Source organism: Juglans microcarpa x Juglans regia, chromosome 3D (assembly GCF_004785595.1).
Source record: "Juglans microcarpa x Juglans regia isolate MS1-56 chromosome 3D, Jm3101_v1.0, whole genome shotgun sequence".
Classification (NCBI taxonomy): Eukaryota; Viridiplantae; Streptophyta; class Magnoliopsida; order Fagales; family Juglandaceae; genus Juglans; species Juglans microcarpa x Juglans regia.
This window is the reverse complement of record NC_054598.1, coordinates 3,566,202-3,581,402: the sequence shown is the minus strand read 5'-3', so window position 1 is coordinate 3,581,402 and position 15,201 is coordinate 3,566,202. Positions and strand designations below refer to the sequence as shown.

General features: G+C 38.5%; 2 protein-coding genes across 5 annotated transcripts; one reads left to right on the top strand and one right to left on the bottom strand.

The window, feature by feature from the left end:
* Window positions 1-313: 313 nt before the first annotated feature.
* On the bottom strand, window positions 314-7,081 carry LOC121255439. 4 transcript variants are annotated; one of them, XM_041155759.1, is made up of 4 exons: window positions 6,746-7,081; window positions 6,222-6,284; window positions 4,853-4,933; window positions 314-1,673 (listed from the first exon to the last, which is right to left on the bottom strand). In XM_041155759.1, the coding sequence occupies exon 4, from the start codon at window positions 1,661-1,663 to the stop codon at window positions 560-562; it is 1,104 nt and encodes a 367-aa protein (XP_041011693.1). In that variant the 5' UTR covers window positions 1,664-1,673; window positions 4,853-4,933; window positions 6,222-6,284; window positions 6,746-7,081; the 3' UTR covers window positions 314-559. The 4 variants fall into 4 exon arrangements, with proteins under 4 accessions (XP_041011693.1, XP_041011692.1, XP_041011691.1 ...); XM_041155758.1 differs by lacking the exon at window positions 4,853-4,933 and having other exon boundaries at window positions 6,746-7,079; XM_041155757.1 differs by lacking the exons at window positions 4,853-4,933; window positions 6,222-6,284; window positions 6,746-7,081 and adding an exon at window positions 4,738-4,761.
* Window positions 7,082-9,591: 2,510 nt separating this feature from the next.
* LOC121255387 lies at window positions 9,592-14,859 on the top strand. The gene is made up of 5 exons (XM_041155686.1): window positions 9,592-10,893; window positions 11,383-12,146; window positions 12,232-12,321; window positions 13,413-14,165; window positions 14,316-14,859. The coding sequence occupies exons 1-5, from the start codon at window positions 10,785-10,787 to the stop codon at window positions 14,448-14,450; spliced, it is 1,851 nt and encodes a 616-aa protein (XP_041011620.1). The 5' UTR covers window positions 9,592-10,784; the 3' UTR covers window positions 14,451-14,859.
* The last annotated feature ends 342 nt before the right edge of the window (window positions 14,860-15,201 follow it).

Below are 15,201 nucleotides of genomic sequence, written 5' to 3'. Positions count from 1 at the left end.
AAATGTTCCCGGTATGATTGAAATGCATGTGCATTATCATGTCCGCAAGCTTTTAAAGTGCAGTGGGCTCCTGTGATTCCTTTTCCCATATTCTTTTCGCCTCAATAAGACTATAATTTTTAATTAATCCAAGCAGGGCCATTCATTTTACCGAGCACCAAGTAATGGAGGCAACAAATAAAAGCATCACTACTAATCAACCTACCAACTTACCAAGAAGGTAGACTGGTCATGATGTTCTGAACAATGACAAACCGAGATGAAAGCAAATCGCAACATAGAAAATTTCATGTAGAGAGATGATTGCTAAAAATAAAGAGGAATGAAGGTAATTGGGAAATTACATCTAAAGTACATCAGAGAGAGAGAAAAACAACAATCTTTCCACGTTTCATCGTCTTGGCTAATCTATCGCACAAGCCATGCAACAATACAAATGAGAAGTAATCCATGCAATGTGAGGAGAAATCCAACCCTTTTCTTAAGTTATTTCCTAATTTCTTTTCCCTACTGAGCTATATACCCGAGAAACTTCTCCCTCCCCTAGCACCATTTTGATCTACCTTTGATCCATTATGGCTTCTCTACGCCTGCGTCTCCTTCCTGATCGTCCCAATAATACCCTGCCATGTCGGCGAAGGCGGCTAACCAGTGACACACTACCATCATCACCACCACCATCATCACTGTTATTGTAGTCATCTTGATCAGAGGAATCCAATCTACCAACAGGAGACGTGTGGTGAATGCCAACAGCACTCTGATCCGATCCACGTTGAAAGGTCCTCTCAGCCTGCCTCAGCCGTCTACCAAGATCATTTCCCGATGGCCCAAATGCGTGCAATAGAAGAAAGACATTCACCAGATTACTATCAAAGCCAACCCCAAAGCCCCTATTACTGTCTGCAGCGTTTACATCAAAACCACCGTCCTCTTCGTCGGTATCAAAACCATTATGATTACTTTCAATTACATAATCTCCAAAAACCATTGCCCCTGGCATTGTTGACCTTATTGTACTGATCACATCATCCTGCTCCCTCTCCCGCTCAAGCCGTCTCCATTTCTGTTCAAGTATGGGATCCACCTCACGTGGCCTTGCAGAGGGGTGTTCTGCCTTAACATGTTTCCTCAGCTCTTTGTAATTTCCAACAAATGAGCAATTATCCTGCATGCAGCTTCTCTTTTTCTCATTTAGATATACTCGTGCAGGTTCAACCACTGTCCAACCTTTAACCTGGCCCCTGCAAAGGGGGCAGGCAAGCTCAGTGACTTCACAACTCTCAATGGGCCAACTGGAATCTGGGACCAGAACGGGATCATTGATGGAGGCATGCACGTGTTGTCCATCACTTGATGAGTTTACTTTAGTATATGCTTTCTTGTACTGGCCAAGGCAGTTGGAGTACCGGAAGCTAGTTCCACACATGAAGGGACGGCAACCCTTGTCATGGGAAGAACAGAGGAGGAGGACAGCATTGTGAGGACACTCCATGCACACAGAACATGTCGCATCTTCCCAGTCTTTTTTATCCAAAGTCTTGGAGCATTTCTTGGGGCACATGTCCACCAAAACATCTGACTTATAAGAAGGCAGTGGATATGGAGTTACCCTCAAATGTCGGGAAGCAATTCTACGTCGTCCTCTGCTACCGTTCACCATTTCCAAATACCTGAAAGCCATATTGCAACATATTATGAACATAAAGTTGCCAATTATCAGCAGAACATCATACATGAAAAGGAAATCAAATTCAGGAGTTCCAACACTGAATTGGAAGTCTGATCAAAACTATCACTGCATGCGACTCCTATAATTGAATTGTCACTATGCCACCCCATGACAAGGAATTAGAACATAACTTCAAAAAGAAGTTAAAATGAAGCCTCAATGAGTATTTAGAAACAATCGTTTGGGGATCTTACCCACACAGTAATGAAGATACAGGGCAAATGATATAATGGTATATTTACTTCTCAAAAAAATCATTACAAGTGAATTTTTGGATGGACAACAGGTTGCTTTGTAAACTAGACATGGATAAAGCTTATGACCACATCAATTGGCAGTTCTTACTTTATCTTCTTGTAAGATGTGGCTTTGGGGGGAAATGACAGAAATGGGTAAAATTTTGCATCTCTCCAGTACGATTCTCTATCTTGGTGAATGGATCACCGGTGAGTTTCTTCAACTCCTCTCATGGCTTTATTCATCATGAAAGCTCTAAGTAAGATGATTAAGGGCCTGGTGGATGGGGGGTTTCTTTATGGTTTTCCGGTGGAGAATGGCGATCTTAATATCTCTCACATGTTATTTGCCGATAACACTCTCATTTTTTGCGATGCAAATCTTGGACACATTCAAGCCTTGAGGGCGCTACTCCTTTGCTTTGAAGCTACATCAGGCTTGAGAATTAACCTTTCAAAGTCTGAACTAGTGCTAGTGGGGGTTGTCCATGAAGCGGAGTCTTTAGCTACACTCTTGGGATGCAAGGTATCTTCACTGCCTCTAAAGTATCTTGGCTTACCATTGGGTGCCTCTTTTAAATCTGAAAGGATTTGGAATGGTGTGGTCGAAAAGGTGGAGCGCAGATTGGCTTATTGGAAGAGGTTATATTTGTCGAAAGGTGGCAGGTTGACTTTGATCAAAAGCACTCTTCCAAACTTGCCCACTTACTTTTTGTCTTTGTTCCCGCTTCCTACAAAGGTAGCTAACCGCATTGAGAAGTTACAAAGGGATTTCCTGTGGAGTGGATTGGGGGATGAATTCAAATTTCATCTGGTTTATTAGTCAACGGTTTGTACTCTATTTCTGAGAGAGGTTTGGGGATTCGCCACTTGACAAAATTCAATCAAGCTCTCTTGGATAAATGGTTGTGGAGGTACTAACTCGAAAGGGAGGCCCTATGGAAGTCGGTTATAGACTCTAAATTTGGGGAGGCTTGGAGAGGTTGGTGCTCGAATGAGGTACAAGGCACATATGGAGTGGGGTTACGAAAATATATAAGGGGACATTGGGAGACCTTTCAAGGACATAAACATATTGTGGTGGGTGATGGTTCTCGTGTCAGATTTTGGTATGATAAATGGTGTGGTGACCATAGCCTTCAAGACACATTTCCTGCTATTTTCGAGCTTGCAAGAGAAAATGATGCAGCGATTGCCAATATTTTGGAAATGGCTCTCCTCAATGGAATATTAACTTCATTTGGGTAGCCCAAGATTGGGAGGTGGGGATTATTTTAAAGTTCTTTACGACATTGTATTCAATAAGTACGCCAGGGGACACTGGGGATAAGATGCACTGGAGTAATTCTAAAAAAGGCAACTTCACTGTTAGATCATTTTACCAAGCTCTAACGAGTCCTGGATTGATGATGTTCCCGTGGAAAGAGTATATGACAGACAAAAGCTCTTTCAAAAGCTGCTTTTTTTGTTCGAACAACATCATTGGACAAGATTCTGACTACAGATAATCTGAGGAAGCGCCAGGTAATTGTGCTGGATTGGTGTTGTATGTGTAAGAAGCATGGGGAATCAGTAGATCATATTTTTCTACATTGTGAGGTGCCAAGGTCATGTGGGATGATTGTTTCACGAGAGTCGGTTTGTCATGGGTCATGCCTTTTAGATTGGTGGACTTCCTTGCAAGTTGGCGAGGCATTCAGGATAACTCATAGGTGGTGGGCATTTGGCGTATGGTTCTTATTTGTATGTGTTGGTGTATCTAGAGGGAAAGAATGCAAGAAGCTTTGAAGATTGTGCGAGAACAACGGAGGAACTAAAACTTTTCTTCTTTAAGTCATTGTTTTTATGGGCGGGAACCATTGTTTGTAACGGTCTAAATGATCATGACCTTCTTCTTTCGATTGTAAACCCTAGCTAGGTGTTTCTCATGTATACTACCTATGTATCTGGGCTTTGCCTTTTTCTATTAATAAAATTTGTATGATTACCTATAAAAAAAAACTTCTCAAAAAAATAATACATTTATAATAGACTAATGCAATTCAATTATTGTTCCATCCAAGGTGACACCAGCAGCAATCTTCCTCATAAAACACCCCCAAATGTTGAGAAATCTTCAATTAAATTTCTTTCTCATTGTTGCAATCCAGTACCCCATATCTTAGAGACTCTCTTTGAAATAAATAAAGCGTAATGAGAAAATATAACCTACTCCCCAAGGCTTCCTTTATGTAGTGTCCTACTCATCCATTAAAATTAATGTGGCCTGCCTACATGGTTTAAATGATCCATCACACCTTTTAGTTAACTATCTCTAAGCTAAAAGCAGTGAAATCAATTAGCTGAATGTTTTTTTTTTTTTAATTAGAGGATGACAAAGAGAAGCGATGAAGCCCATTAAGCATAAGCCCCAAGCTCACCTCAGAACTACTCTTAAAAAGTCCCACGGTAGTTTAAGCACTTGTAAGCCAATTTCTAACTCCCTCTTGGGGGAAAAAAGAAGAAAAAAAGAAAAAAAAAAAAATTCTCCTTTGCTATTACGGACAACACCCCACAACTAAAGATAATCACTGCTCCTGCTGCCGCATCTCACGCAGTGCGTGCTTAATCTTGCAACAGAATCGACAAATAATAAAAGGCTAATTCCATTTTCCATTCCCAGAAGTCCATTCATGATATAATGATTTTGAAAACTAAACAATATATCTGTCACCCAACATTCAAGTCAGAGAACTTTGAGAACATTTCTGTCACCCGATCAAAAAAAACATTTCTGAAAACCAGTGGGTGTGGGAATTTTGAGCACCGCCCTCCTCTAACTCCTTTATTCACTACAGAGAAAGATTGAGTAAATTCCCAAGGGTATGGGAGCAGGAAATAACACCGCCATCATCACAAGTAGTGTTGTTGTCTCCCTATTGATCCATCCCACTAGCATATGGACAATAGTGTCTTAGCGGGCTACCTAACAAACACATTATTTCATCCCATTACTCCAGTAGAATATCCAATCAATTGACTCATTAGATAATGAAAAAAAAATCATAAACTTTGCTCACGATGGCTTAGAGATGCTTTCAGTGTATATTCATCCAAAGATTAGAAAATACACACAGTGGGTAAGCGTTCAACTATGATAATAAGACAAAGTAGGAGCACCAGAAAACAAAGTAAACTTAGGCCTCGTTTGTTTTCAGGAAACTTCTCAACTCATCTCATCTCATCTAATCATTACAACTTTTCCAAATTCTCATACAAAATAAAATAAACAATTCAACTTTTTCAAATCTCAAAACAAAAATAATATTAAAAAAATATATTCTAACAATATATTATTTAATTTTTTAACTTTAATCTCAACTTATCTCATCTGCCCAAACAAACGAGACCTTAGTTGATTCATGAGCATTGTAAAACACAGGGCGGAAAGAATACAATATCAACCAAACAAAAATAAAAAATTATAAGGATAACAATTCTAGAGTTATCGATATTTTTTTATTGGCCCCGGGTGTCCGAGAACAAAGTCTCGACTAATCCCAGGGGGTGCACAGGCCCTCAACAATGAGTTTGCAAGTGCAGCTCACGTAATTCAAGGGAAAGTTCCCCCTAGTCAAACGGCCCCTAGAAATTGTTTGCACCGAAGAGGATTCGAACCTTAGAGCTAGAAAGAGCATACCACCAAGACCGAGGTCTTTACCACTTGAGTCAACCCCTAAGGATTTCCAGAGTTATCAATATGGAAGAGAGCCAAACTGTCTAACCTCAAATGAATCACCAGTGTAAAAATCATTTTCAACTGAGACAAAAGAAAGATAAGAGAACAATCAACTAAAAACGGTGCAAAAAACTCCATTTGTATACAGATTCATGTGTTAATATATTCCAGTGCAACCAACAAATTCCCATAAAATACCAATTGCAAGGTAATAATAGTTAAGAGAGGTTGTAATGTTCTGTTGACCTATACTTTCATTCCGTAGTGGCTAAAATGTGAAATCCAAATTTGTAAGAACCAGCAATCAAACGACCAGAAGCAATAACTTCAAACAGAGCACAATGCTAGAAGCCCGAAACACAATTTGAGAAAGAAATGAACGAATACATATATCAATAAATACTTATAAAAAAGAATACATATATTAATAAAATTCGGAGAATACTTCTGGCTAATCTAACAATGATATCAAAATTGAAAATTCCTAGGAATTAAACCAAATTAAGCAGGAAAAAACAGCACTAAAACAACCCACCTGAGTCGCACTTCGGGCAAATCTAGATCAACAGACGAGTAAGTTGCAAAGACCAAAGTGCTTCTGATTATACCAAAAACGAAGCAAGTTAGGAGACATTAATACGAATTGCCCAACAGAAACAACGGGCACGGCCAATGAAACCCGCAAAATGGGCGGTTGACGAATCAATAAAAGGATAAATTCAAGAAGCCATGATATGCAACACATAGATTGAACCTTTAGCCGTCCGGGATCCAAATTAATATAATTTGAATATTTGATACAAGAAAATAGAGAGAGAGTGGAAGTAAACGTGAAGGTGTTCGAAAAAATTAGTTGAATAAAAAAATACAGCAAATTTTATTGAAACGCTTCCCTTGTGAATCTAGGATTGGGAGCCTGGAGCCAGTAAAATAAGGGAAAATTAAAGGAGAAAGAGAACTTGGAAAATGGAAATGGGGTACCCACGGGCCACTACGGTCTAAAAAAAAGGTGAAATGCGCTAGCGAGAGAGAGAGAGAGAGAGAGAGAGAGAGAGATACCCAAATTGCAGTTCAGAATGGAGTTTCGATCATTGAAGGTAACAAATTTGGGGAGAAAGAGAAAATTAGGGCTTACGAAACGCAAGCAGAGGCGACGAAACCAAGGGCAGGGTGAGAGAAAGAGAGTTCAAGGGCGGGACAGGTCCATTATCATCTCATTTGGTGTCCGTGAAAGTTCAGAGAAAGAGGGAGAGAGAGAGGCTTTATCGGATTCGTCGAATTCGAGTCGTTGCCACGCTACACTCCCTGGCTGTGACCTCTGAGAGAGAGAGAGAGAGAGAGAGCGGAGGGATTAGGGGTGCGGGTAGAATAGGGAATCAGTTCAGAGATACGGAGGCGAGATGCGAATTATACCGAGTGCGGAGGGACGTATCACGCGCCCGTGTTAGGAGTGCAAGCAACGCTCTCCCTTCAGTGGGGTATGGTCACGTGATGATGTAACGTGGATTGAGTGTATCTTCACGTCGTGAGGTTTGTGCCGTCCGTAACTCCCAACCTGGAAGGCGTGACTTTTGTTTAAATGCAGGACTTTTCTTGGCTTTATTCGCAGCCCTTTCCCTTTCCCTTTCCCTTCCCCTTCCTGTTAAGATTTGTTTGGAAAATGTTGCTCTCTTGAACCGACTTTTCTTTATTTGCAGCAGCAGCAGCAGCAGCAGCAGCAGCTTGCCATGCCTTTGCCTTTTTGAATATGCTCGCTGCTAGCCAAATGCCTTATTCTTGGATGCAGATAAAGCCATTAACAATGATTCTAAATCGGAGCCCAAAATCAATATTACGGCTTATTTGGATTCAAAGATCGTTTTATTTTATCTCGTATTATCGTTATAAATTTTTAAAATTTTTATATAAAATATAATAAATAATTTAATTTTTTTAAATTTCAATTCAATTTTTTTAAATTTTAAATTAATAATAATTTTTTAATAATAATTTTTTAATTTAAATTATCTCATTCATGTCACTTCATCAACAAAATTAACCAATTATTTCATCTTCTCTCGTTTCATCGACCAAATTAACCCCGACAATAACAGGACTAATCTCCTTCCGGATCTGAGTCTCTCTAGCCACTGAACAACCTGCAAAAAGATTTCAGGCATAGTCTAGTCTGTCCTTCTCACCTCTCCTGAACAAACCAATACCGTTTGTGGTTTGATTTGATTGGTGAATCGGCGATAAAAGAAATTCCCAATGAATGTTCCTTCTCCTTCCTGATCTGAGTCTCTCTAACAATAACTCCTCCATTTCCTGATTCTTTGTTAAGAGATGTCCGAATTTGACATTTGATGTTTGATGTCGCACTACAAAACATATCTTTACCAAAATAAAAACAAAATCTTTCCGGATCCATCTTCGGAGATGGCTATGTATATTATATAATGCGCCGAAATTTGTAAAAGCCATCATCTGTATACATAAACGATTTCATCTCTTTCTATTTTATCATTATAAATTTTTTAAATCTTTACATAAAATATAATAATTAATCTAACTTTTTAAAATATTAAAAAATAATATTTTATTTAACTTTTAATTTTTATTTAAAATTATTTTATCTCATCTCACTATCTAAACAAGACTAATAGAATTATATCACCATTTATCGTCTGTCGTAGAAATTGTATTTATTTATGGACTTTTTATTTATTTGTTGGTCTTATGACTTTGGCTGCATTTAGACGTTCAATTTCATGATTATCTTATCCGTAGTTCCTTGACCTGTGAAGATGCACGGCTTTCGTTGCTTCAGAACTCTTTTTCAATCTTTTAAGGCCAAATTTATGTTTAGCCCGTATTGTCTATTTGTTTCGTTAGTTATATGTCTTAATATATCTCTAGTCAATTTTCAAAATTATAATTTTTATTCTTGCCCCATAAACCATAATTTTGGATCCACCATATATTTAAGAGAATATATATATATATATATATACACATAATGATTATTTTATGTGTTGTTGAAAAGTAAATTTTCATGACCATAGTTTCGAAACTGCGACTCTTGAAAAATCTACCCTTTACTCCGGTCCAAGACTCATGTCATCAAAATCTATTTAGATAGTGTGTCGTATCTTAGACATTTGTTAATAGAGAATATTAATAGTAATGAAAATTAAATCATTCACAAAAAAAATAATATACTGATAGAGCTTTAAATAGATTAATTAGTTTATGAAGTAATGGTTGATATAAAGATATATTTGCATGTATCCAATAATGAATATAAGTTTTTCTAATAAATTAATGACGATAATTTCCCTTTAAAAAAATTTTAATTTTTTTAAGAGTCTGATGACATATCGTTCTCCAAATAAAAAATTTGGATTGAAAACCCTCCACTTCTTCTATAAATTAAAAAAAAAAGGGGTCCAATTTTAATTTCAAATTTTGTTCGTATATATAGCATGGCTGGTGCTACTCCCACACGGGGAGGCCTCCGAAATAGCTACCGAATACGTAAAGAAAAATTATCTGTTTTTATTTTTTTTTTCAAATATATTTTTTAAATTTATTAAATATTTTTAAAAAATAAAAACCAGAAATTCATTTTAAAATCCTTACTTAACAATTAAGTAAAAAAAAATAATAAAAAAAAATTCAATGGGTGTTGGTGACCACTTCTGTGGGAAAAGCATTTCCACATAGTGTTAGGATATAGAGAATTGTAGCTCCAATTCGAGTAATGTAATTCTACAATTCTAAAAAAAAAAAAAAAAATGAAAAAAAGTAATTTAATTCTTTTTTTTTTTTTAAGGGAATGTACGAGATTATACAGTAAAAAGGCTTTCTCTGTATCTAATATGTACAGTATCGCCTGGGTATATCTCTTGTATAGAGAACCGGTATCCCTCCTAGTTGGTTTGTTTTGTCATGGCTTCAATGTTGGGACCAATGGGGATATAATTTCGTAGTGTTAGCCAACCTCCAAGAGTCCAAACCCACGCACAGAAAAATTTCCACTCGGATCACTAATCTCCTCTCCATCCCTCTCCTCCTCCCGGTGCAAGCAGATTGATTGCCTTCCAATTTCCAAGTGTTTGTTGTCTCTTTCCCGGGAACCCAATTAATAATTCAGAATACATCTTTGATAGACTGCGCAGTTCTCTTTTTTGGTCTCCAGAAATTGAAAGAAACCTCTTGGCCTAAGTTCTAACACCCTTCGTATTTTCTCGCTCTCGTTTATACACAATTTCACCTCGTTCCACTGTTTCGCATTGAGATACACACGACACGAGGCCTCGAGAGTCGAGAGCCGTACCATCGGGGCTCCGTTTCTGCCGGTGTGATTGATCTCTTCGGTTCACTTTAATGCCATGCCTCATGCTCGGTCGCTTCATTCCTTCTACACGTAACTGACCATTTCTCCTGCTCTCCTCGGTTCGAAGTCCGAGCTCCGAGAAGTTTATTTGCCAATCTAGGGCTTCCGGTTCTTGGGCTTTGTATTTCATGTTATTTACCATAATGGGTCTGGGTCCCGGGATTCATTTGCTTTCGCTCATGCCTATCCAGGGGATAGGCTTGTCATTTTCACAAGCACGACTTGACTGAGATGACTATGTTCTTGGTTTGTTGTCCTTACATTTAGAAGCCCTTCTTGGCCAATTTTGCTGCTTACTGGTAGTGCTTTCTGACCAATAGTTTTTTAGTACCATTCCTTCAGATTATACAAGTTCCTTAATTATTTGATTGTCCGTGGTTATGGTTGAATTGAGGTTTTCTTGGCCAAGTTCTTTGTTACTTAATCGTGCATACTGTACAGTAGAAACTTGAAAAGAAGCTTAATTTCCGTGTCATGACAGTTATGGAGGATTAGGGTTTGGGAATTTTCATTGAGATCAGCAGTGACGTATTTTCTTTGGGCGTATATATGCAAGGCGAGCTTTGGTATTGACTGAAAATAAATTTAAAGTGACATCGGATTAATTATTTTTGTTCTTTTAGAAAATTAGTTTAGAATAACGACGGGTGGTTGAGAAGTTTTACACGAAAGACTAATTGGAGTCCGTTGAATTTTATTTGATCATGATCGAGACAAGTTATGGATAGAAGTGAGCCAGCTTTAGTGCCCGAATGGTTGAAAAGCAGTGGAAGTGTCACTGGTGGGAGCGGTACCAACCATCAATTTTCTTCATCTTCATTGCACTCAGGTAATTTTCATTTGCTCACTTTCACGTATTCCATGCTTTCAAGTGTTTGTTTTATTTGTTTGATTATTTACTGGTTGCTAAAAAACTTGAAGAAGAGATAAGGAGGCAAGTCTGAGTCCTGTTTTCCTGCTGTTTTAGACATTTAGTCGGAAAAATAAAATTAAAAAGCTACGTACTCAATCTGTTTCAGAGTAGTGCTAGGCTTTGTTCAATGAAGTCATCTTTACTCTTTTGGCCACTTGGACTGCAAACTTTAAGCTTCCTTTGATCTCACAAGGATTGTTGGGAATGAAGGGATATCGCTTAAAAATCCTCAAGAAATAAAAGCCCTGAGATGTAAATCAGTTTTATTTCGAAATCACCATTATTTCTCTGAAATAAATGGAACCTTGGTTCAAAATTTTAGTTGTCTTCTCTTTTTATTATGTCGTGGGATTAACTTACAAGAGTTCTGTTAAATTATTTTCCCTTTCATGTCTTCTGAAACAGATGATCATGCCATATCAAAACATGCAAGAAATGTGTCATCCATGAGTGGGTGTGATCATGACCCGGGTCACTTGGTTGCTTCAGATCAAGTCACATCCTTTAATTTTCACGGGAGTTCTAGTGGTAATAGTTCTGTTCACACACGGTCTTACAGTAGTTATGGTAGAAGCTACCGTGACAGGGATTGGGAGGACGTTGTTGACTACCGTGATCAGGACAAGTTGGTTTTGGGTGACCACAGGCAGCATGACTATTCTGATCCTCTTGATAGCATCTTACCCAATAGGTTTGAGAAGGATGTGCTACAATGTTCAGAGTCTATGATTACAGGAAAACATGGGGACACATGGCCAAGGAAAGTGGCTGCCTACTCAAATAATGCTAAAAGCAAACACAGAAGTAGTGATCGTTTTGTTGGTGTGAGTAGTGTTGTTAGCAGTAGCAGTAAAAGTGCATTTGAAAGGGACTTTCCATCACTCGTAGCTGAAGAGAGACAACGCGGTTCGGAAATGGGAAGAATCTCACCTTCTAGCTTGAACACTGTCATTCAGAGTTTGCCAATTGGAAATTTGTCTGTGACTGGTTGTGATGGCTGGAAGTCAGCTCTAGTAGAGGTGCCTGTGATTGCTGGAAGCAATTGCATGGGTGCAGTGTTGGCTCAACAGACCATTTATGAAAGCTCAGCTTCTTTGTCTCCAAGCGCAGGGACTGGCCTCAATATGGCTGAGACATTGGCTCAGGGCACCCCGCATGCACCTTCTCAGGTAAATTGTAATTTCTATTATAATTTTTAGCATTCGTTGGATAATATGTTCATGCTCATATGGTGTTATATGCTTCTTGTTGTAGTTATCTATTGGAACTCAAAGGCTTGAAGAGCTGGCTGTGAAGCAATCTAGGCAATTAATTCCCATGACACCTTCCACGCCAAAAGCTCTGGTAATTTGCTGCTGCCCTTCTTCTTAATTAATAAATACCTAGAGCTCTATGTCAGTCTAGGAAATGTGGTATGTGGCTCATTTCAGAGTTCAACAAATTAAACTCCTTTGTTTGGAGTTTTTGAAGATCAAAAGTTGTCAATGATGTTTCATGAATTACTTGTATCACTAAATTAGCACGCTTTGGCATTGCTCATGTATATGTCCTGTATACTTGGGATCTTGCCTACTCTTATGATCAATAAAATCTTGTTTACCAATAAAAAAAAAAAAAAAACTCGTTTGTTTGGAGTGAAAAAAGTTAGAGAATTCAGTTCTGGTGAAGACATGGTTGGTGAGCAACATTAAGAACACCAATCTTATGGTGAGAGACATGACACTATGGTGGCCGTGGGTATGGTCATGGAGAAAGATATTCTGGCAGACATGGTCATGACCCTCAAGGGCAGGAGCATCGGCAAGCACGGCCATGGTAGGCATGGTCAGGGGGTGGTGGACGCCATTTGCATTAAAAAGACGCTTTCCTCCAGTGCTGTAGCATATTCCACCACCTACATAGTGGCATTAGCAAATAACATTTTATATGCATTTTAGCAGTCTTTCGGTCAGAGACCAAAAGTGTACTGTAGAGTTATGCCGACATGGTTTGGCCATGTGCAATGAATGCCATTTATCGCAGGTAGGATTTTTCTTAGTTTCTTTTTGAAGTGAAACCATATGAAGGATGATATAGCTGAAAATATATTGCTGGTTGGTAATGAGAAAAATTATGTTATGTGTGCCAGCAATTCTGGCTTGAAACCATTCACTTATTGGTTTTTTGAATCAGGCTTGGCTGGCTTAGAGGCTCATGTCAATGCTTTTTTAGATGTGGTTGATAGCAAAGTAACTAGTCATAACAGTATCCCTCCAGCCCCCTCAAGAAAAAAAATACAGATACAAAAAGTTTACTGCTTGTAAATTCTGTTATTGTACATGCTTCAGGGTTAACATTCTATAGCCTAAATGTTGCTGCTTCTAAATTTGATAGATTCCTTATATTAATCTGATACACAAGGTAATGTTGTTTCATTCATGTTTTATTCTTTTCAGGTGTCCAGTCCTTCGGAGAAATCAAAACCCAATATTGGGCAGCAGCATACATTTTCATCACACCCTGTTAACAAAGCTCCACGTGGAGGGTATGCAAAATCTGATGTTACGAAGATACCTGTAGGCAATCTGCGCATCCTCAATCCATCACGAGAGTCGAAGGGTATCTCTTCAACTCCTAAGGATGGATTGAGTCCCACAGTTGGAAGCAGAGTAGCCAATAGCCCATTTGGTCTCACTCCATCTGCTGCTGCGTCTGCTCCCCCTAGGAACTTGAGCAACAATTTAAGCCCTGCCAGTGCTGAGTGCAGGCCAACTGCTTGCCGGACAACTGTGGACAAGAAAACATTGTCTCAAGCTCAGAGCCGGAATGATTTCTTTAAAAATCTTTCAAGGAAGAACTCTTCTGCAAACCACTCTTCTGTCATCCCTGATCCTGGCCAAGCTAGCTCTATCCCTGAGAATTCTGATAAATTGGTCAAAGAAGCTTCCATTGCTGATACTGTTACTCTTTGGAGTGGAGATGCCCCTTTATCTGATACTTCTAAAAGTTGGGGTCAGACAACTCCCAATGGTTGTGCTTGTGATGTGTCTCAGAAATGTTTGGGCAATGCAGAGGAGTACTCCACGCCTAGTATGATTCTTCATCCAGATGAGGAAGAGGCTGCATTTTTACGATCACTTGGGTGGGAGGAAAATGCTGGAGAGGATGAAGGCCTTACGGAGGAGGAGATCAGTGCTTTCTACATGGAGGTAACCGATCTTCTAGAATTTGCTCTTTTCTTTTTCCTATTAAAGTTTCCATGTTCTGTAATGTGTTTATATATATATATATGTCATTAGAATGTAATATATCTTCTAAATACTTCTTTTTAGAGTCTTTATTCTTGTCTTCCTGTGCAGTACATGAAACTGCGGCCATCATCAAAACTTAGGCACGAAATACAGCCAAATATATCACCAGCGCTTAACTCACAACAGAGCAGCTGTAGCTGTGCTTCGACTGAATTGGTTGTGTCTGCTGGGTCAGAATCTTGATTTGGAAAATGACTGAGCAAAGCTAGGAAGTCTGAGTGTGATTGTGGAGGTGATATACTTATATTTTCTTTTCGGTTTCGATTCATTTTAAGCAGCGGATTTGAGCCAAGTTGGTTTTAAGGGGGAGAAAGATAATGGGGATGTCTGCCATTGGTGTGTGCCGAAAGCCATGTGGAATAATAATCTGTAAATGTTCCATTCCCGAGAATAAGGATTGATGTGCTCGGCCTGATTTTAACTTAGGATTTTCTTAGTTGGAAGGTTGATATATAGAAGAAGTAGGAATTTGTGTTTTACATTGATATGCAATGGAAGAAGTCTACCTTGGGGGAAGTATGATGAGTAAAGTGGATTTTTCTTTCTTGTGTGGAGCTTGTGATTTCCTTGGTCATTTGAAAAGGAAAAGGAAGCGAGAATTTGTAAATTATAAATCCGATGTTTATATAAGAGGAATAATGCCATTGATGTTTACAGGGAAAGCTTAAGGATAAAGCATCATTTTTACCATCCTTCGTTTTTTATTCATTTTGGTTCCGCACCGCACCGCACACTGCTCAAAGTTTTAAGATTTTTTTAATCAAATATTTTTCAAAATTCAAAGAGATATAACTATAGTATATGAATTTTCACGATATTAATTCTTGTCCGTAATAATGAAATGAGATATCGTTTTGGATAGGGTTTTCGTTGAATTTTACGTAAAAATTAAGTTCCCACAAGCAGCTCAGATGGCAAATACTCCTGGGGAAGG